A 22,838-nucleotide genomic window follows, 5' to 3' on the forward strand; every position below is an offset into this window, starting at 1 on the left:
GTGACTTCGGAGTCCACAGGTCACTACTGCTGGATGGGTCTGGGCTTCTAGAGTGTGCCCAGCACTGCCTGGGTGACCCCAGTGGCAAACAACCCTTAAGCTCCACTGCACATGATCTCCCAGAGGATCCCTGAAGATTTAGCCAATCCATAGGTAAGGAAAGCACACAACCGCTCTTTGATGGCTCGGGGACACACTCCACCCTCCCCCCACCACCACCACACATACAATTGTGGGAAGTGACCCACAGGAACAGATGTCATAAACTAGCCCATCTCATGGTAGAGGCAAAACCTCTCTGAAGAATGCCACCATCTCTTCCTTCCTTTGAGGACACGAGGACCCAGTCTATGGGCTTCTGTTCCCCATCGGCAACCCAGCAACCACGTGGTTTTACTGGAGCAGGCAAGCAGGAAAGGAGGCTTAGAGAAGCAGGTGCTAACACCCGCACCCAAGGACAGGGCATTCGGTCTGAGAGACTTGAGTCATTTGCCGTTGAATCTCCTGTCAAAGCCTCTCCTTTCTCCCTCCTCTCTTGCATCTGTAGTCACCGTTCTTTTGCAGCCCCATTAGCCACTTCTGGCTCCAGTCTGCTGTACCGTTTAGCAGATTGCTTTTTTCCTCCCCAAAATCAGCAGGAATGGTTTCTCCTGTAGCTAGAGTCTCCTGGGTGTGAACTCACACCGATTTCTGTCTTTGAGACCCTATGGGATTTTGTTATTTTACCCCACCCAACAGCTGGCATTCCAGAAGGCAGCCTGAGCTATAGTCAAAATATGTCGCAAATATATAAAGTATATACCAAACCCCAAGTTACCCAGAATGCTAGGGCGTGAGAGATTCTGGAGAATGGAATATTTTGTTGCCTGAGGTCACATTACTCCAAATCTCCTTTTGTCTTCCCACTCTTGGGGTTTTCCCCCAGCTTTATTGAGATATACTGGCATATAACATAGTATAAGTTTAAGGCGAACAAGGTGAATCCACTTCTATATTTGAAAATGATTATCACCAGAGTGTTAGCCAAGAAACCCTTCATCACATCACATGATTGCCATTTCTTTTCTATGGCAAGAACACTTAAGATCGACTCTCTTAACTTTCAAGCATATGATACAGTGTTATTAACTATAGTCACCACGCTATGCATTAGATCCCCAGAACTTATCCACCCTATAACTGCAAGTTTGTACCCTTTGACCAACATCTCCCCAATCCCCCTACCCCAGCCCCTGGCAACCACTACTCCACTGCGTTTCTATGAATTCAGGTTTTTTAAATTTTATTCATTTTTTAATGTTTATTTATTTTTGTGTGTGAGAAAGTGTGTGAGCAGGGGAGGGGCAGAGAGAGAGGGAGACACAGAATCTGAAGCAGCCTCCGGGCTCTGAGCTGTCAGCACAGAGCCTGATGCGGGGCTCAAACCCACGAACCTCGAGATCATGACCCGAGCTGAAGTCGGGCACTTGACTGACTGAGCCATCCAGGCGCCCCGAGTTCGGTTTTTTTAGATCCCACTTAAATGAGAGCACACGGTATTTGTCTTTCGCTGACTTATTTCACTTGGCATAATGCCTTCAAGGTCCATCCGTGTTGTTGCTAATGGCAGGATTTCCTTCTTTGTCATAGCTAAATAATATTCCTCTGTGTGTGTGTGTGTGTGTGTGTGTGTGTGTGCATGTGTGTGTGTGTATCACAATTTCCTTATTCATCCACTGATAGACACTTTGGTTGCTTCCATATCTTGCCTACTGTGAATAATGCTGCCTCCCACTCTTGTTTTTTGAAATCTTGTCCAGTTAACCTATCTTCTGGTTTTTGAGGCTTGCAAAGGATTTCAGGATTCCCATATTTAACACTAGGAATCAGGGGCACCTGGGTGACTCAGTTGGTTAAGCATCTGACTTCGGCTCAGGTCATGATCTCACAGTTCATGAGTTCGAGCCCCGGGTTGGGCTCTGTGCTGACAGTTCAGAGGCTGGAGCCTGCTTGAGATTCTGTGTCTCCCTCTCTCTCTTTCCCCTCCCCCACTTGCATGAGCACGCTCTCTCTCTCTCTCTTTCTCAAATAAGTAAACATTAAAATTTTTTTTAAAAAAGGAATCACACAAAATACTCGACTGGAGAAAGTGTAAGAGACCAGATTATCTATCCCTTGGAATATATTTTGCTTTTATTAAAACCCTAGAGGTGTGAGCTTCCCTTTTTTCATCAGTGGCCTCTTTCTCTTCAAATAAGTGTATGGTCGGGGTTGGGGACTCTGTCAAGGAAGAGTCCTAATTAGTGACATTCTGGTAAATGGAATCTTTATTTTAAATTAACCACTATTGGGGCACCTGGGCGGCTTGGTCAGTTAAGTATCCAACTTCAGCTCAGCTCCTGATCTCACAGTTTGTGAGTTAAAGCCCCACATTGGGCTCTCTGCTGACAGCTCAGAGCCTGGAGCCTGCTTCGGATTCTGTGCCTCCCTCTCCCTCTGCCCCTCCCTTGCTCATTCTCTCTCTCTCTCTCTCTCTCTCTCTCTCTCTCTCAAAAATAAATAAACATTAAAAATTTTTTTAATTAACCACTATTAAAGCTGTCTTCATTAGAATAGCCTGGGCTTGGAATTACGAATAAGTCAATCTCTCTAAGCTATTGTGCTAGTTTTCTTGGTTATGCATATGCCCAGAATCTCATTATCTCCAACATTCTCAGCCACCTGGGTGTAATGGGGGTGTGATTTATGAAGGATCACAGACTCCTCGCAGGCCTTTTAGCCACCCAGGCTCCAGTGGGGTGGACCGAACAGACCAAAACTGCTATACAATGTTTTTGGCTCTTTCTACTAATTTTCCTTTTGTTGGATCTCACATTGGCTTCAGGAGTTATATATGTCTGGGAAACTGACACTGCAAAGTTCTGGCTTGTTCCCTGCCCTGATGCTAAGGGATAAATATAGATCTCAACCACTACAGAAATGTGGCCAGGATTCCAAGGGGTGTGTGCGTGAGGGGCAGTGACTGTTCAAGCTATTCTGACGTGTGGGCTACAGAAAAGCTTCTTTATGTCCAAGACCCTCTTTGCGGAGGGGAGGGGCAAAGCAGGAGCCTGGCCCCTAAAATCAGAATACATAACACACATTTCAAGGGGCTCATGGGTCGACACAAATAAGGAATATTGTAGGTGGCTCGGTGTGTGTTGGGGGGGTGGGCAGAGCAAAGAGAATCTCTCCTGGATCCTTTTGCATGAGATCAGGCTTATGAAAAAAGAAAGTTATTCTTGGCCATGTCCCCTCACCCCCAACTCCCACCCACGCCCCACCCCCTGCACACACTGATACTCGGCTCTCAATTGAGAAGAGCAAGACTTAAGCTTTCCATTGGGCCCGTAGTATCTTGGGCGCTGGAGGAGAGCAGAGGGCGGGTAGAGGCATGAGGTGAGGGGGATGGGGAGTCACTCATCCTCGTGACCCAGAATATCCCCCCCTCCCTGTGATGATGAGCTTGCTTTTCCAGAAGGGCTTTCCTTTGATTCAGGGAATGGGCCAACCAATGAGAAAGGGGCATGTTAGATTATTTTGGGGAAGGGCTCGTGCCAGGAGGGTGCACTTTTACTAGGCGACAAGTGTCCCCAGCAACCAGTGTCTCCTGTACCAGCAGAAGCTCGGGAACTCTCACCCCCTTGCCTGCCTCTGCCGCGTCTTTGCCCACTGACCAGCCATGAGAAGGCAGCTCCGGTCCAGAAGGGCTCCGGCCTCTCCTTACGGTTATCGCTACAGACTTGTGAGTCCCGGGGAGCAGACTATTTTGCTGTCCCTTGTTAGTGGGGTTGTTGTGGTGTGCATAGATCTTGGCTTATGGCTGCTTCTCCTCGGCATGGGCAGGAACAGTGAGGTTTATGGAAGCCTATAGTTTCAAGATCGAGCAGCGACTCCTGGCACCCCACTGAACCCTACATTGCTGCATTGAAGGAGGAAGCCCCTCTTCCTGGGGAACAAAGATAAGGGAGGGGAAAGATGCCAGAGAAGAAGCGGCCTTCTAACATTGGGGGAAGGGGGGAGTCTAGAATTTAAACAGACCTTTTGGAGTCTGAGAGTAGAGATTTCATTCCCATAGCAGGAAATTCAGCCAGGGGAGAGGGAAGGGGAAAGAGGAAACCACAGACCCAGCTGTCTTGGTCCCTTTGGGTGGGAGCTTCTCAGGAACCCGGCTGCTCTTTTCCTAGAGCAGAAATTCCAAACTAGCGCTAAAATCACAGAATCGTTGCTAGAAGCTGGGAGTAATCTCAGACATCATCTCTCCAGAAGCCCTCGGTGTAGAAAGGAGGCTGCCGGGGCTCAGAGCGCACGAGTGACTCACAAGTTAGCAGGAGAGCCACAGTGAGAATGCAAGTTTCCCCACTTCTAATCTTGTGCTCTCTCTGTTATACGTGCAGTGTGCAACTCCCTAGCCCCCTGATCCTCTGCCACCCGCCGCCACCCTACGTGCCACCCCACCCTGCCCAACACACACACACACACACACGCCCATGCACAGGCACACGCACACATGTGCACACACACCTCCCTCTAGTTGCCATTTATCTCCAGGGTGCATTACAGAGTTCTTTGAACCCAGAGTTTCTTTGAATTTACTTTGCTCTAAATCATTATATATGCCCCATGCAGTACTTTTTGGGGGGTGGGGGGAGTGTAGTCTGAAATCTCCCCTAGAGAGGGCTGTGATCCGAGCCCCAGGAGGAAACAAAGCTTAATCCATTTTTCTTTGGAAATGGCCACTTGTATAACCAGGGATTTAAGTAAAGACTGTCAACAGCCAGCAGAGGAAAACACGAATCCTTCTAACCCCATATCACCCTACAGAGGGCTTCCCTCAGCTTTTCAGCCATACGGTGTAGAAGCCTTCTTTTCACATTTCCAAAGTCCCTCCCAGCTTTCAGAGTGGTCACGATCCGCAGGGCACATATAACTATTCCTTCCCTGGCTTCTTTTCTGTGTAATGTTGCTAAAATGTTGTGTATAATTTCAATTCTTTGTCAAGTGCACCAGAAGATCTTGCTCTTTGTAAGAAAGACTTGATTTTTTCAATCTTTTTTTTTTTTAGTAGGATTCGAATTTTATTTTTTTTTAAACACAAAATGTATCGTCAAATCGGTTTCCATACGACGCCCGGTGCTCGTCCCAACTTTCAAATGCGTCGGGGGAATCTCGCTCTTTATGGGGAGTACTCGATCAAATTTGAAAACAAACCCTTTGACGCCGTGAATAACCGGATGCTAATTTCCCTTTTAAAATTAACCAACCATTCAAACGTTTACGGGGTGTTACTCAATGCAGGGCACAAATTTATCCTTTGGGTCATACTGTTTGTTTATGTGTTTATATGTTTATATATTTAGAGTGCTCAAAATGGAGCCACCCTCTGCCCTTCAGATCTTCCCTTTTAGGGCAACAGGATGGCCACAGCACACACCCACTACTATCTTCCAACACATTCGCACACACCATCACATGAGGGCAGCGCCACTTTAGGAGACCGGCAAAAACAGACCCTCCCATCACCGAAGGATTCCCCGCAGGATCCGGTTAAACAGTTGCACAAGAGGGTCTCTCTTGCACCATATGACGTTCTCCTGCACCTGGAAGCAGAGGGGAGGAAAAAAAAGATAGTCGAGGTTCCCGAAGCCCGGGCACTGTGAGAGCCGTGGGGGAAATTAGCTCTGAGAAGGTTAATTCTTCCCGGGAGGGTAAAGCTTTAATGACAAGCCATCTTTAATGGGATTATCACGAAAGCTCATATCTACAAATAAGATCAGGCTGAGGCCAAGGCCAGCTGCCTCCTCTGCGGAGCGGAGGTGGAGGGCGGGCACACAGGCGACGTGGCGAGAAAAAGGAAGTTGTGCAGGCAATATAAAGGCGATACAAATCCCTCCGCGATGCACTGTTACACTTCAAATTCCCCGAGGTTCCCAGACGCAGGAGATTCTTCGGGGGCCCTGATGACCACCCACCACAGCGCCCAGTCCTGCTGAGGTTAGGGCGACAGGCTCTGTGGGAGCAAATTCCCCCGGGGTCCAGCCTCAGAAGTTTGAAGTCAGGCGGTTATCCCCGGCACTTGTTCAGTACCTGCTGGTCACCTAGCTGTGGGCTCCGCATTGTGGAGGGCCGTCCAGGAGTTACAAAATACTGACTCCGGGGGCCCCTGGGTGGCTCAGACGGTTAAGCGTCCGACTTCGGCTCAGGTCATGATCTCGGGGTCGGTGAGTTCGAGGCCCGCGTCGGGCTCTGTGCTGAGCGCTCAGAGCCTGGAGCCTGCTTCGGATTCTGTGTCTGCCTCTCCCTCTGCCCCTCCCCCCCTCAAAAATAAGTAAACATTGAAAAAATTAAAAATTAAAAAAAAAAAAAAAGAAATACTGACTCTGCCCCCTGGGTGCTCAGAATGTAGTTTGAGAAGCTAGCTGTGTACCTGTGTTCACGCACAAGTGAAAGAGATTTACGAACATTTAATTCATCCATTCAACACAGAGTCCACGTTAGAGTCGGAAATCCTCGATTATAAGCACCTGCAATCTCTTGGGAACACAGAACCTAACACGTTGTGCTCCAGAAATCTGTTAACCACCTCTAGGCACTTGTCTTCGGTGCGACAGAGGAGAAACGTCATCGTCCAGGGTAGCAAGACCGAGGTTCTGAGATTGTCAACTCTATCACACACTTGCTGTGTGCCTTTACCTACATCCAGTCCCCTCTCTGGGCCTCCGATGGACAAGGGGATCTTCAAGGTCCCTGTCAATTCTGATACGGTGTGTGATATGAAGCTGTCCATTTATACAAATTAGAGAGCAATTCAAGAGTGCTTGTAATCAGGAGCTAGACAGCGCCGGGCAGACTGAGTACCGAGCCTTGTCATTCTGTGTCACTTTTACTGATTCTGAACAACCCGATTTTCCAAGTATCGCCCCCGCCCCCCCCCCCAACTAATGGCAGCATTTTTAGCTGAGTGTCCTCTAAATGGCCTTTGAGGAATCAGGCAGGGAGGGGGAGGCACGGAGCCCCTGGCCTCTATCATTTGACGCATCCAACCCCAACAGGTGCACAGGCCCGGCCACTCTTCAGATTTGGACAGCAAGAGAGAAGGGAGGGTGGCCTCATTTTCTGCGGCCGCAGTGAGCCTTCGCAGAGCCACAAAGAGCAAAGAAAGATCCGCCTCTCCCGCCTATGGCTGGGAGGCATTTGAAATACCGTTGGTGATGTCTGGGTTTCTCTTTTTTTGTTTAATTTTCTTAGAACCACTCAGAGAAGATTACGGTTTCAGATCTCCATGGCTACAGTCAATCAACAAATATGTGCTGAGCGCTCACTACGTGCCTAGATTTTTGCCGAGGGTTGTGGGGTGCGGCGTGGGGGTGGGGGGTGGGGACTAAGGAACTATCTGTTGAAGTTCCGGCCCTCAGGTGGTCTGTTCAACCAGCTTAAGGCAGGAAGAGGTTCCAGCTCAGGGGACAGAGAAGTGACCAATAAACCCCTATGTTCTTCTGCTGGGAAGGGAGTCTAAGTTTTGAGGACGGGCACAGCAGCTGGCCTCTCCTCCTGCTGTCTGTCCCAGGCTACTTTTCGCACAGCTTGGGCTGGTAAGGTTGAGCACCCGCAAGGGTGCAGGACCGACGGTGGAGCTGGCTTAGACTCAGAATTTGCCATCATGGACTCAAGTGCCTAAACTGACTCCATCCTCGGGGCGCCCGGCTGACTCAGGGGGAGCACGCGACTCTTGAGCTTGGGGTTGTGAGTTCGAGCCCCACGTCGGGTGCAGAGATCACTTAAAAATAAAAATCTTAAAAAAAAAAGTAAATAAAATAACTCCACCCTCCAGTGTCGAACTCAGCTCTACCCTGAGAAGCCAGACAAAGTGAAGCGGGAGGCCGAGGCCCCAGGACAGAGTAGTGACATAAGCAGTCCTAGGGGAAGAGCCAAAAGGCACGAAGGCAAGAATAAAACTTACACCTCTGCGGAAAGAATATTGGGTCAAAAGTGGGTCAGAGAAGGAATATTTCCTCCCAATGAACAGAGAAAGAAAACGTGCCTCTTGTAACAACGGGTACGTGAATGGGGAAGTGGAAATTCGAAGCATCTCCAAATCTTGAGTCACTTTCCATTTATTTTTTTTCCATTTTTGAAACATTTTTAAACATTTTTTAAGCTTATTTATTTATTTTAAGAGACAGGGTGAGCAGAGGAGGGGCAGAGAGAGAAAGAGGAGAGCGAGAATCCCAAGCAGGCTCCGCACTGCCAGGGCAGAACCCAGCGCAGGGCTCAAACTCACGAACCGTGAGATCATGACCTGAGCGGATATCCAGAGTCAGACACTTAACTGACTGAGCCACCCAGGCGCCCTGTTTTCCATTTCTTTTTGGCTGGCGGGATGTGCCGCTGGAAGTTTTTTTGTCAAAAAGGGGATTGTGTTTTGTCACCATTCCAGGACGATCAGGATGAAGTAAACCAGAACTACTTGGCAGATGAAGAGGAAGAAGCGGAAGAAGAGGCTCGGGTGATGGTGGTACCCGATTTGGAGGAGGAGGAGGAGGAAGAAGGACAGGAGGAGGAAGAGGAGGAGATAGAAGAGGAAAAGGAGGAGGAAGAGGGTCAGGGTCCGCCAACAGGCAATGCCTGGTGGCAGAAATTGCAGACCGTAAGCGAATACCTGTGGGATCCGGAGAAAAGGATGTCTCTGGCCCGAACAGGTCAGAGTTGGAGTAAGTCCCAGTTGTCCCCATGCCCCAGTCGGGTGTCCTTTGCTTTTGGCTTGGTGTCCAGGACTCCTTTACCATACGTTGGATGGGCTTGTCTGCAAACTTCTCTTAGATTTCGTGTAAAGGGCTCAGTGCCTAGGGACATGCCTGGATGTGGGCAGATGCCATGGGAAGAAACTCCGACCGAGTAGGTAAACACACTGGCTTGTGGAGCTGAAATCCGCTGGGCTCAACCTCATTCGCGATGCAGAGACAGGATGAGTTGAAAAGGCACAGATTTTTTTTTTTTTAAGGAAGTCCCAGCCCTGTCACTCTCTATCTGTGTGGCCTTGGGCTCATCATTTACCCTCTCTGAGCCTCCGTTTCCTCACCTGCCAAATGAAGGAAATGATCCCTACCTTGTCTCTCTCACCCGGTCGGCCTGAGGCTCCGATGAGATGTTAAAAATGGAAAGTTGAAAGTGCAGTTGACTGTTGAACAGCACAGGTCTGACCTGCACGGGTCCACACAGGGTTGCTTTTGGTTTTGTTTCTGTGTTTTCCGAGAAGTACAGGCTAGCGCTGTAAACGTTAAGAGTTTCTTTCCTCTAGCTTACCTTATTGGAAGAAGACGGTATATAACACAGGTAACATACAAAATAGGTGTTAACGGACTGCTGACGGTGTTGGTAAGGCGTCTGGTCAACATGAGGCTCTTAGCACTAAAGGGTTTGAGGCCAGTCAAAAGCCAGACACAGATTTTCGACTGCACCGGCCTGCCGCCCCTGAGCCCCACATTGTACAACCGTACGGCACAGGGGACCATTTCTAGGATACAAGCCCCAAGTCCCTGCCGACTTGAGCAAGGGTTTACAGGATCTCATCACTTCGCTCAGTGACGTCAGAGAAGGAAAGCCGGGGGGCCTGCCCTGGGCGCCAGCCTGTGGGTGCCTCGTGCTCCCACAGCGTGTGCACAGAGAAATCGGGTTTAAAGGGAGCGTTTCCAGCGATTAAGGCTGAGCCCCCGTCACGCTTCATCAACGGCGGAATTGCATTTCTTAGCTTTTCGTCTTTGTGCCACACGCCGCCACCGCTTGTACCTCACAGCTTCCCCAGACTCCTTTCCCAGGGCCTTGCTCACCTCTTGGTCTACGAATGCAAGAGCCTTCTCCTCAGGAGGTTTAGCCTGGGATAAAATTCACACTTGCCACAGTCTCTGCATGGCCCAGAAAAAGAGCGGCCGCTGGTTTGGAACTCAGTTAACCCACAGGAGAAGGGCAAAATAGAGGACTCTGTGGATGAAATAAGAGTCCCCTAGCGCCCAGGGTCTAGGTTGCTAAAGTTGATGGTCACGCCTTCTAAAGGCCCCTCTGGCTGAGAATTCTCTCCCCTCCTAGGGGAGAGAGTCAAGGTGAACCGGCTAGCCCTCCTTCCTGGAATTAGGAATAGCAGGTGTGGCGCCGTGAGCAACACCCACCTCCCTCCACCCCTCCTCAGTTCCCAGCCCCACCCCTGCCCATCCCTCAAACTCTCAGCTGGAACAAATGTGCCATTCAAGGTACATTCCGACATTCTGGAAGCTGTAGGCAAATGCTGGACGCTCGCTCCAAAGGGGGCACAGCTGTTTCTCCCTTGCCTAAAGAAGACTAGAGACACGGGCTGTGAAATGCAAGTGTGATTCTGGGAGAGAGAGCCATGCTTTGACCCCTAAACAGCCAGCCATTGGAACCTCACCAGAGAAGCTGATCCAAACTGCTCCTGTGGAGAATAACCCGTAGGCCAAGAAAGAGCGATGAGGGAGAAAGGTTCGAGTGCTCAGGGAAGATAATGGCGCTGGGGACTCTGCATGGCAGGCCATATCCAGGCCTCTGGACAGGAGGTCTGAGGAGAGCCCGGGAACTCAGGCTTCTGCTGTTGGGCTATGCCTGGGCCATGGGCAAATGGCGATGTTAATGCATAGACCACCAAGCGTATGCTTTGCTGTCCTCTTGCTTGAAAACTAGGTGTCCACTTGGGCATTTACTAACCCTATCCCAGCCTGGACATCAACATGACCAACATATTCACCCAGCCTATGATTACATTCTGGGCTTTTTCTTTGGTAGCTGGGTAGCCTCTATTTTTAGGAACTATATGTTATTTTATTGGATACTGACAAGAACCATATGAGGTAGTAATATTATTATCCCCATTTTACAGATGCAGAAACTGAGGCTTAGAGAGGGTAAGTAACTTATCTAAAGCCCCGCAGTCAATAAGTGGCAGCATTGGGATTCAAACCCAGGTCAGATGAACACGGGGGTGTAATTCTCTTGCCGGAACACCACACTGTCTTCGTGAACGGCAGTGATGAGCAAAGCCCTGATGGGTAGGGTCTCAGGACCTGATGGGATGTTTTGGTGGGGGGAGTAAAGAATCTGGATCACGGGTGCCTACTATATCCAAGATATCCAGGTCTGTACAGGCTTGGGGAAAGCATTCAGGAGAGAACCCTGGATTACCTAGAGGAGTGGTCCAAGTAAAACTTGGATGTCCAGAGCAGAAAAAGTTGGAGCGACCAATAGGCTCTGATGGGTATGGTGCTTGGTTTTCCTTGGTGGGGACGGGGGTGGGTGGGAAGCTGTGTTAGCTTAACCTATGGCAGACTTCAGGGCACCCATCCTGGGTGAGGCTCAGGGGACTCACTGCTAGTGCCATTCTCCTACCTACAGCTTCCTAGCCACACATTCTAGACAAAATGGAAGCCATACCTCCAAGGGAACGTACCTGTATTCTATTGCTTTCCTTTCGTTCATGAAACTGAGTCTTCTAGTCCCCCAGGATGGCTCCAGCCATCGGCCCATCCCCAGGATGGGGATGGGGGTTGAGGAACGGAGGCGAAGACACAGGGCACATCCCATTAGGGCAGCCAAGGGGCAGTAGCCCAGGATCACACAGGTGCTACCGTGTCCTCTCCAGGGACTCCAGCTGAATCGATGCGCTCCTGTTCCCGTTCTGCTTCAGTTCATCTTATAAAACATCAAGCTTCCATTTCCAGTTGGGTTACTAAGGATCTTTCTTCTCGTTTCCTCTCCACTCCCCCCTCTTTTTTTTTTTTTTTTTTTTTTTTGGTTAATTTTATCTGGTTCATGGTTCAATTTAAAAATTATTATTCGGATTCAGTTTTGGGTACAGCAAAGTTACGTGGTTTGTTCCAGTTTCTAGTTCACGATTCAGTTCAAATCTGTAGTTCCGACATCGTGTCACTGCTGTGAGCGGAGCCAGATACCGTTGCCCGAGAGAGAGCCCCAAGGAGACTTGAAAAGAGTTTCTCAGCTGCAATCTCATGCTCGTTCACCTCGCTCAGGGCTGCCTCTAACGGGGGCAAACCTAATCCCGATGCCACCCACAGAGGAGGGGCTCACACAACCGTGCTTCTGGTCCGACGGCAAAAATAATATTAATAATGACAATGGTGAGGGCTGCCATTTAAAGAGTACTGGATAGGGGCGCCTGGGTGGCTCAGTCACTTAAGCGTCCAACTTCGGCTCGGGTCATGATCTCACATTCGTGGGTTCGAGCCCCCACATCGGGCTCTGTGTTGACAGCGCAGAGCCGGGAGCCTGCTTCGGATTCTGTGTCCCCCTCTCTCTCTGCCCCTCCCCCCACCGCTCACGGTCCGTCTCTCTCTCAAAAATAAATAAACATTAAAAAAAATAAAGAGCACTGGGTATCTGCCAGGCTCTGCGCGCTGCTATTTACATGCATCTTTCAAGGCTAAGAAGTAGGTACTGTTACTGTCCTCGTTTTACAGATGAGGAAATTGAGACCCGGGAGGGTGAACGGCATGTCCAAGATGAAACAGCTAGGAAATGGTCAGGTCAGGATAGGATGTAAGGAAAAGCAGAATTGCCGGGATTGTTAGGCATGTAGATCAGTATATGAGGTTAAGTGCTAAACTTATTCCCATTTTACCTGTGAGGAGTCGGCGGTACGGAGAGGTTCTGTCACTTGGCCAGGCGCACAGGTATAGAGCGTCCAGGTAGCAAGAGTCAGTAAGTAAGTACGGCTTCTTCCTCCTTCCCTCCCCGTCCTTGTTCCTTTTGAAAAGTCGAGCCACTTAAATATTTGCTAAAGATGAGTAAGATTTGAAATAAGTAGGGTGAAGCCTCACTTTGCCTTGATTAGAGACAAGTCCAGTGGAAATTAATCAAAAGTTTGAATTATAGGCTATGTAAAAAGAAATGCAGTTTTCATCACTTGCAAATACATATAATCACTGGAACCAAGCTGCTAGGACTCTTCAGGGCACCTGCTTTAATGAATAGTGAAGAATGATTTGTACTTAGGACATCAACCGTTGCCCAGAGGGCTCCCAAGCAATTTGCCCTCCGCGGTACATTCAACTCCGCTCCCCTGTGATCTTGCCATCGGTCATCATCTGCTCAGCAAGCCCTTCCATCGGAGATGCCGGAAAGGTACACTGCGATCAGATCTCCGACACAATTCTCACGAACTCCAAATTGGTGACATCTGAATAAGCCAAGGACATACTGAATCTGGGGAATTTGAAGAGACAAAAACAACCAAAAAACAAAAATAAAATGCCAACGTGTTTGGGTTGGTTCTGGCTCAGGAGTTCGAGTGAGGAGGCGGGGTCTGTTGGCAAGCACTGATCACTCTCCTCTCTGATTGTTCTGCAGGCCTGATCTTAGTCATTTACTTCTTCTTCTATGCCTCCCTGGCTGCTGTGATTACCCTCTGCATGTACACGCTATTTCTGACCATCAGTCCTTACATGCCGACCTTCACCGAGAGGGTGAAGCCTCCTGGTGAGTGCCAAACGCCCTGTGCTGTCAGAACTTGCTGGACGGAAACCTGCCTCCGCGGCATGTTCAGCCTCAATTAACTTTGGCTCTTCCCGGTAATGACTTAGGGATTCAATTATTAAAAGTAAAATGGTATTTGGCAAATTACAGTCCTTTTTATTTTGATTGCCTGGGGGGGTGAACGTTTCATGGGAATCAATACAAAAAAAAAATTATCCCAAGAATGGGTTAATATATCTAAGACCTGTTTTCATTGCCAGGAGTGATGATCAGACCCTTCGCCCATAGCCTTAACTTCAACTTCAACGTTTCCGAACCTGACACCTGGCAGCATTATGTCATTAGCCTAAATGGCTTTCTCCAGGGTAAGTTCCTCTGAAGGGGGGAAATCTCTTTGGAAGGATGATGGGGGTGGGGATTCAAAATTCGCAATGCACCAGAAACCCCACTCTTATTAACCCCAGCCCATCCCGGTCTTTCTTTACCTTGCACCTCCCTCGGCAACTGTACATACAATCAAAACTGCTCTAGTTTGGGATGTATGTTGCCTTGAAAGCATATAAGCCAACTCTCCAGCATTCTGCTAAGTTCACTGGGGCAGAGAACTTGTTTTCTTTTCTTGAACATTCTAGGGCACCTACTTATGTCCTGGGCTCATCCAGATGAGTCCTGGGCTCAGTAATTATGAAAGATAATTCGAGGTGGGGGTAGTGTTGAGAAAAGAAGGGTGTTTTCCAGAACGGGAAGATTCCTGCCCCCCTATACTTTCTCAAGGGAAGGGAATTCATTGCTTGGAGATGGGCCATCTTCAAGGAAGAGAGCAAGGGTCTTCATTTAATAGCATCCCAACAGGGAGTTAGAAGAAGAATCTCTCTGGGTGACAGTCACTCCAGCATTTTGATTGCAAGTGTTTTCAAGATGCCTATCTCTATAGCGTCATCAGATACACTTTCAGGGACAAATGAGTGGCTTCTTGAGAAGCCCTTCCAAAGAGTGAAAACTGAGGTAGCAATTTGTTGAGGGTTCAACACAGAGCACACAGGCTCTAATTGACCAGCTATCAAAAAGGAGCCCCAGTGGGTTTACCTTGCTGCACCAATTATTTGTGGCAAAAAGCCAGTTGGATCGGTCTGGTTGTCCCTTCCTGGCCAAAGGGGGTACAGATAGGGAGTGGTAGAATGTGCACTGAATTAGGAGAAAAACAATCTCTTACGTGGTGGGAAGTGTTATGTAAATGCATAAATTTTGTCATTTAACCTTAATTCTGCATAGCAGAATCTACTGTCTCCAGTTTATGAATGGGGCAACTGAAGCTCAGAAAGGGGAAGTAACAGGGCGCCCGAGTAGCTCGGTTGGTTAAGCGTCCGACTTCGGCTCAGATCATGATCTCGAGGTCCGGTCTGTGAGTTCGAGCCTTGCATCGGGCTCTGTACTGACAGCTCAGAGTCTGGAGCCTTCTTTGGATTCTGTGTCTCCCTCTCTCTCTCTGCCCCTCCCCCACTCTCTGTCTCTTGCTCTCTCTCTCTCAAAAATAAATAAACATTAAACAAATTTAAAAAAAGAAAGAAAGAGGAAGTAACATGATAAAAAGTCTCCTGGCAGCTGAACCAGTGTTTAAACCCACATCCGTGGTTTTGACCCCCTTGCTACTCAAAGTGCGATCCAAGACCCGCAGCATCGGCATCGCCTGGGGGGTTGCTACAAAGCCGGCTCTGGGGCCCTGCCCCAGACCGGTTGGGTCAGGATCTGCACTTAAACAAGATCCACAGGTGATCTGTATGAACTTTAAAGATCGAGAAATACTGTTTTTCATAATTCTTTGCTGCTGCCATATGACCAGGAGTTAGAAACTCAGTTTTGTATCTATCAGTCATGCTCAGTGCCATTTTGGGTAAGTCTGAGTTTCAGATCCCTCACTTGTAAAATGAGGGGGGCTGGGTCCTCTCTGAGTCCATGTAGTTCCTTTTTGAGCTAAAAAAAAAATGTTTTGGGCATCTTAGCCGGCGCAATATCTTCTTTTCTTTCAAAATACTTGTGAGATATTACAGGCGTGTTGCCAGAATCTCTGCTGAGGAAATCCCTCCGAGAAGCTAGTAGATGGAGAAATACCGATTCTGACCTGATGACAGAGGTGGAGAACAGTAGGGAAAGCACTGGGTTTTTAGTTCCTAAGTGTAGATAACATGCCCTACTTAAAAGGGACACATCTCTGAAATAGACATCCCAGAGTATCAATTTCATTCCCAGGAGGACTGGGATTTTGCAATAAGGGTCATGCCCATGTCACATTATTTTTAATGGAACTATCTCAAGAGAAACAATGAGCATGTGATTAGAGCTTCTATTTAGAAACTTATTATTTGCACATAGTTCTTGTTCTAAAAAAAAGATTAAAACAAAACCTTGAATTGAATGTAGCTTTGTCAAAGGCAAAATAAAGGCTTAACCATAATTGGAATAGATTTTAAATTCCCAGTTGCTCCTGAACAATATTAAACCCAAGTCACAACCTGTCTAGATGAAAACCCAGCAGGACATTTGGAGTTTTACCACTGGTAGATCACAGGTGCACAATTTCCTCTGAAAAATGAAGCTACTGGAGGGGAACCTTGGTGGCTCAGTCGGTTAGGCATCTGAATTCAGCTCAGATCATGATCTCACAGTTTGTGGGTTCGAGCCCCACGTCAGGCTCCACAGTACTCCACAGTAGTAGTGTGAAGCCGACTTGGGATTCTCCCTCTCCCTCTCTCTCTGCCCCTTCCTCTGCTCGTACTTTCTCCCCCTCTCAAAAGTAAAAAAAAAAAAAAAAAAAAAAAAAAAACTAAGATACTGGGAACATGAGTGCACAGAGGCTGGATCTAGCAGGACTAACTAGATTCCATCATTTAAAACAAAACTGGAAATGATGCAGTAATTTCCAAAGCTCAGTTCCATGGCATCTGGTGGGCCAAAGAGTGAGCTCACAGACAGCCCCTTTTAGCTCTCTCCCTGATGTGCATGCCTTGTGCACATGTTACGTTCCATCCAATGTAAAGGGACGTGAACTCTGAGTGCCTCGGGTCTACTGAGTGCCTCAGTAGACAAGATCTTACCCTCTCAGTGGAGGCGCTATGGTTGTTAGTTTCTGTCTTTCTTTTTTTCTTTTTTGAAAGTTAGAGCGCGCGCGCATATGCTAGGGGCAGAGAGAGAGAGAGACAGAATCCCAAGGAGGCCCCTCTGTCAGTGTAGAGCACCACAGGGGCTCTAACTCATGAACCGAGATCAAGAGTCCCATGCTGGGATGCCTGGGTGGCTCAATCGGTTAAGTGTCCAACTTTGGCTCAGGTCATGATCTCACAGTTCTTGAGTTCAAGCCCTACATGGGGCTCTGTGCTGACAGCTCGGAGCCTGGAGCCTGCTTCCGATTCTGTGCCTCCCTCTCTCTCTGCCCCTCCCCTGTTTGTGCTCTGTCTCTCTCTCAAAAATAAATGAACATTAAAAATTTTTTAAAAAGAAAGAGTCTGGTGCTTAACCAACTGAGCCACCCAGGCACCCCTGGTTTCTGTTTTTCAACCTAAGCTTCTGTTTTGCAGTGCTAACTTCCCTCGGTAAGGGATGAGAAGCTGGTTTTATCTCCTCTTCTTCCTCCCTCTCTTCTTCTTCCTCTCCCTTCCTCCTGTCCCACAACACGCACGTCTCATTCTCTTGCATCAGGTGGCTCTCATGGACCTCAAAGGGAGATGTTTCCCAGAATGAACTTAAAGAGATTTAGTCCAAGAGTTTCACTCCTTTATATAAGCCATGCCATGACATGATTCAGTCCCTCTTCCAAGATCTGTCCACCGTGTACCTATTCCTCTTCCAGAAGTGGAAGAGGCCGCCCCCCACGCTTACAATTTGCTATAGCTGAAAAGAAATAATGGAGAATAGAGAGAAGTTATAAGGTGACCAACACATGACCCAGAGGTAGACATTCCAAAGTTCCGAGGCAATGAGAAGCAATCAGATGATGGGCTAGCCCCATCAGATGGGGACTAGCCCCAAAGGTTTCCCGGAAAGATGTTACTGATGAAAGTCCCCGGGGAACGGAGGCCCGGTCACAGAGCCTGGGCCAGACTGACTGGCCTTTCAGAGGCTCACCAGCAAGCTGGAGAAAGGAAACTAGGGAGGAGGACTACTGAAAGCATGGCCTTCCCCTGTAGCACCCGTCTAACGTGACCCTTTGCCACCCACCCACATGCTTTAGGTTACAATGACAGTCTTCAAGAGGAAATGAATGTGGATTGTCCCCCGGGGCAGTACTTCATCCAAGATGGCGACGAGGATGAAGACAAGAAGGCCTGCCAGTTTAAGCGCTCCTTCCTGAAGAACTGCTCGGGCTTGGAGGACCCTACTTTTGGCTACTCTACTGGACAGCCCTGCATCCTTCTAAAGATGAACCGGGTATATTGGCCCTTGATACTCCGGCGATGATAAGTTGGATGAGCTGGGTAGGAGGGCTCTGGCCACTCCATTTCTCTTGGGCTCTGTCTTCATACACTGCAAGTTCGGCCATTTTTACTGACAGCATCATTAATACAAACAACCAGATCAACCTATCAAGCAATAATAGCTTTTTCTCCCTGAACACTTCCTATTTCCACTCATCTCCCCACCCCCAGCCTGCCCTTTGATGCCCTCTATCAGTAATGAGGTCCTAGGCTGTTTGGAACAGGGGACTGACATGACGTGGGGGGACAATTCTTATAGCATAAAAAATGCATTTTCCTCCTCTCCTGCCATGCCTTAGGTGGGGTAGAGCCTTACCCAGGCACATCCCTCTTAAAACCAGAAAGTTCTTTACATCTTCAGGATTATCTTGCTGCAGTTACCATCGTATGAACATCAATCACAAACACCACTAGGGGAAAGCCAAGCTGCACAGTTCTGAAGATATTTTGCATTCTTTGCCCTCTGTAACATTCCTGAGAGGGCAACATAGATGAGCTTTATGCCTAAGGAAGGGATGGCTTAAGGGCGGTTAAGAAAAGTCCCATTTTTTATTGTCAAATCTGTTTTCTTTTTTTTGATTTTATATATATATATATATATATATATATATATATATGTGTGTGTGTGTGTGTGTGTGTATGTATGTATATATATATGTATATATATAAACAACGCTGGCTTTTCTTTTCATAGATTGTAGGCTTCCGTCCTGAACTTGGAGATCCTGTGAAGGTTTCCTGCAAAGTTCAGGTAAAGTGCCTTTTTTTTTTTTAAGTTTATTTATTCATTTTGGGAGAGAGAGCGCACAGGACAGGGGCAGAGAGAGAGGGAGACACAGAATCCCAAGCAGGCTCTGCACTGTCAGTGCAGAGCCCAATGCGGGGCTCGATCTCACAAACTGGGAGATCATGACCTGAACCAAAGTCAGATGCTTAACCATCTGAGCCACCCAGGTGCCCCTAAAATGCCTTTTTGAATAGGTACTGTTAGCACATCTATTTTATGCAAAAAGATGGCTCATCCCTTCCAAGGGCTTCCCCATGGATGATTGGCTATGGGTTAGGGAAAGGGTTAATCTTTTCATAACTACACCTCCCTTTAGTACCTTCAGGCCTCCGCACTGCCAGAAAGCGTTCAGGTCATGTGGGTGCGTGTGTGCCTGTGCTGATATATACCTGTGAAAGCCGAAGAAGAGCCTCAGCTAAGGCCCACAGCAGGGAACGACAGTGTGCCACGTCATTAATTGGGATTCTGTTTACGCTTTTGCTTTTACCTCTAATTAGTTGTTTCTTTGAACTAAACAAACAGCTTTCATTAGAGTCATTAGTCCCTGCTTTTAAAACAGAATTTCACTTTTTGCAGCAATGACCAGTGGCACTGGGTGTTGCAATAACAAATGGCTACAAGGGAAGTAGAAACAGAACTCCATTAATATGCTAATTAACTGTCCTTCGGGAGACCATTAACTCCTATCTCATCTGCGCCAATTAGCTCCTTTGTAGGAAAAAGCCCTAGATCTTGGGTTTGCTTCCCAGACCGGAAGCAGTAGCTCCCTCTGGTTTCGTAACATCGACTGCACCCCCCAGCCCTGGACAGTTGCAAGACCTGGTGTGTGAAGCTGGGTGATCCCATTCTCAGTACTAGAGATACAGCTCAAAGCTCCAGGCTGGACGGTGACAGATCAGAAAGCAGCAAAAGGCGGCATGTATTCAGCAAGCGTGTATCGATCACTTATTATATACCAGGTACTTTGCTAGGTGCTGGGGGTGCCAAGATAAATATGACTCTGTCTCCGAAGTCAGGGCAATTGCGTATTACAGCTGCTATGAAAGGTGGAGCGGGGACATTGAAGAGGGAAAGGTTCGTTCCACGTGGGAGATGGTGACACTGAAGATGAGGTTTTTGGTTTTTTGTTTTTTTTTTAAGTTTATTTATTTATTTATTTATTTTGAGAAAGCGCAAGCAGGGTAGGGGCAGAGAGAAAGGAAGAGAGAGAACCCCGAGCAGGCTCCGCGCTGGCAGCCCGGAGCTCGATGTGGGGCTTGAACTCACGAACCGCGAGATCATGACCTGAGCCAAAATCAAGAGTCGGACGCGTAACCGACCGAGCCACCCAGGCGCCCCAATGATGAGTTTTGAAAGGTCAGGCAGGGGTTTGCCGGGTGAACAAGGTAGGAAGGACATTCATTGTGTGCACACGTACATGGGTATGTGTAAACACACACACGTGAGGTGTGACTACAAACTAGTGGGACCGATTCCACAGAGTATTCACACAAAAAAATGAATTTCATTGCTTTTTAGAGGAATGTGTAACTAAATCATAAAGACCAACTCAGTCCTAAACTAGCGTATTAAGTGGATAGAATCCTGTTTACGGTTCCCTAGTGGAAGCCATTCATTTTTCAGCTTACACAGACTCTTGCTGAGAACTGTCCTTTCAAAAGACAACAAGCAATATTAAGTCTTTACACACTGTATAGTAATCAATATTGGTCGAAATCCACACCCACTTGTGGAAATCAAGCAGGATAAGGTAATTGCTAGAATGAATTAAGGCGTATCGTATGAACGATTACACTATATTGACAGAAGTAATCACAGGCCCCCCGTGAGTGATTTGCTGCTGGTGATGCAGTGTCTGTCCCTCATCAGCCCCCAGCCCTCTGCTATTTAGGACAAGCCTAATGCATAGTCAGACAGGTCAGTTCCCTACCTGATATGCTATGATGATGGTAGAGTTGTTTATTTAATCATTTCCAGTTATGGGTCCCCTCTTGCTTATCGTCCTGACGTCACCTGCTGTGCTTAAGCAGAGAATATGGTCAGAGACATGAGTTTAGGTGGGCCAGACTCTAGGCTGTGTCCCTAGGAGTCAGGTGCCTGTGCACCTGGTGTGACATGCCACGAACCGAGCCCACGGTGTACGAGTCGTCGTGCAGTGGGATTATCTAGACATGGTCTGACTTACACCTGCCTCAAGGTCCAAGACCGGGTGCCAGGCCCAGTATGAGTTCTTTGGAGAGGGCCTGGTGTGTAGGCTCTTGTGCTGGAGCAGCCAGGGCAAACCCTTTGGAGTCCTCCGTCTGGCTCCTCTAGGAGCCAGTGCAGAACCATACGGAGCACCTTGGGACTCCCCAGTCCAGACCTTCCATTCAGTAATCTTGGAACTGGAAACCAAGGCACAATCTCTTTCTGGAAACGCTCTGGGGGATAGGTCTGGGGTAAACTATGCCCCATTCTGCTTTCGTGGGTCTTCCTGGGACAGTTGGTTGTGGGTCACACAGTGATTTCACCTGGGGCGCAGGCCCCTTGAGCTCAGGCTCCAACTCACCGAGAGGCCCGGCATCCGACATATACCTGCTTTTACTTACAGAGAGGTGATGAAAATGACATCCGATCCATCAATTACTACCCAGAGTCGGCTTCTTTTGACCTTCGCTACTACCCTTACTACGGCAAACTGACTCACGTAAGCCTGTATCCTTTTCAGTCTTTGCTGTCAGAAAGGGCTCAGAGACACAGGAAGGAAGGGCTGTTTGGTATCTACGGGAATTAGGAGGCAGCCTAATTAGGAATTAGGAATTAGGAGTCAGCGGGGTGAGTAGCTGCCGGCCAAGACCAGCAGCCCCCTCTACCAATTCCCAGTACAACCGCTGCTTTCCATATCTGAAGGAATCTCAGATAGGGTCTGGTCTGACTCCTTCAGTTTACAGATGGAGAAATTAGGGTTCAGAGAGGGACAGTGACTTGCCCAACACACACAGCTAATTAGTGACAGAGCCGGGAGCAGACAAATCACTGTCGTTGCACTCAGCTGTGCCCAAATAATCACACTTGCCTGTTCCGCCCAGTGGAAGCCCCAGGGCAGTCGTTGTGGGTCATACAGTGAGGCTTCATCTCTGGCGTCGAGGTTTGAAAGATACTAGTTCTGCTTTGACTCATGGTCTGATATCCAGGAAATCATATCACGCAGAGGCAGAATTCGTTTTCCCCAGAGGACAGTCAGACATCTGAGAGGGACTTACAAGAGAAATGTGTGATTTCCCCCACTGTCCCAGGGCAGAGCGGGCATGTCACTGGCTTTAGCCATCTGTGACTTGGTATCATGGGGTTTGCTCGGTTCCCTTTGCGAGGGGTTATCCCATCCCTCACTGACTATCTGATCCCTTCCATCCTGTGACCCACCCCCGCCCTGTCCCCTCCTCACACTGAGGATTCATTGTTCTTCCGCCTACAGGTTAACTACACCTCCCCACTGGTGGCCATGCACTTTACAGACGTGGTGAAGAACCAGGCGGTGCCCGTGCAGTGCCAACTGAAGGGCAAGGGCATCATAAATGATGTCATCAATGATCGTTTTGTGGGGAGGGTAATCTTTACTCTGAACATAGAAACCTAAGAACTTCAGGGGCCACTTCCGCTAGTTCTGTTTCTGTTCTATTTCATGGACCCCTGGTAGTTCCTGAATTCTTTTTCTTCAATCAGGACACAGCCAGACGGACACTTAAGACAGCAGATGATTTTTCCTTGCCTTTGACATATGTGTAAAATGACATTGTGGCATTGATTTTTTAAAGGTAGTCTCTCCTGATGACAAATAGATTCTATTAATTTCCTCCCCCCGCCCCCACTTAAACGAAAACCGTTCTTGCTGCTACAAGCCTCTCACCGTAGTGTAAACATAGTGTCTGATAAAATTCACAAGGGCCATGAAGGAGACTTTCTATGATGGTTTGAAATTCATCGTGTTTTGTAAGGTTCTGTTGTTTTGAGAGGTGAGATTCCTCCCAACCAGGCTGATAACTAACCTTTTTTTTTTTGTTTGTTTTTGTCTTAACCTGCCTGGCAAGTTC

The 22,838-nt window shown here is 48.1% G+C and overlaps 1 protein-coding gene and 1 long non-coding RNA gene across 2 annotated transcripts in view; one reads left to right on the plus strand and one right to left on the minus strand.

Moving 5' to 3' along the window:
• The first annotated feature begins 3,700 nt into the window (after positions 1 to 3,700).
• ATP1B4 (ATPase Na+/K+ transporting family member beta 4) lies at positions 3,701 to 22,766 on the plus strand. Its single transcript, XM_042975231.1, has 8 exons — positions 3,701 to 3,763; positions 8,456 to 8,729; positions 13,387 to 13,515; positions 13,773 to 13,877; positions 17,738 to 17,934; positions 18,676 to 18,732; positions 21,359 to 21,454; positions 22,223 to 22,766. Exons 1-8 carry the CDS (start codon positions 3,701 to 3,703, stop codon positions 22,382 to 22,384), a joined length of 1,083 nt encoding a protein of 360 aa, XP_042831165.1. The 3' UTR covers positions 22,385 to 22,766.
• The window catches only part of LOC122235528, a 34,341-nt gene continuing 23,881 nt past the window's right edge, over positions 12,379 to 22,838 (minus strand). Inside the window, exons 3-4 of the long non-coding RNA XR_006213585.1 lie at positions 20,699 to 20,784; positions 12,379 to 13,242 (exon numbers count right to left, since the gene is read on the minus strand). This is a non-coding gene — a long non-coding RNA (uncharacterized LOC122235528). The remainder of the gene's footprint in view (positions 13,243 to 20,698; positions 20,785 to 22,838) is intronic.

This window comes from Panthera tigris, chromosome X (genome assembly GCF_018350195.1).
Source record: "Panthera tigris isolate Pti1 chromosome X, P.tigris_Pti1_mat1.1, whole genome shotgun sequence".
Classification (NCBI taxonomy): domain Eukaryota; kingdom Metazoa; phylum Chordata; class Mammalia; order Carnivora; family Felidae; genus Panthera; species Panthera tigris.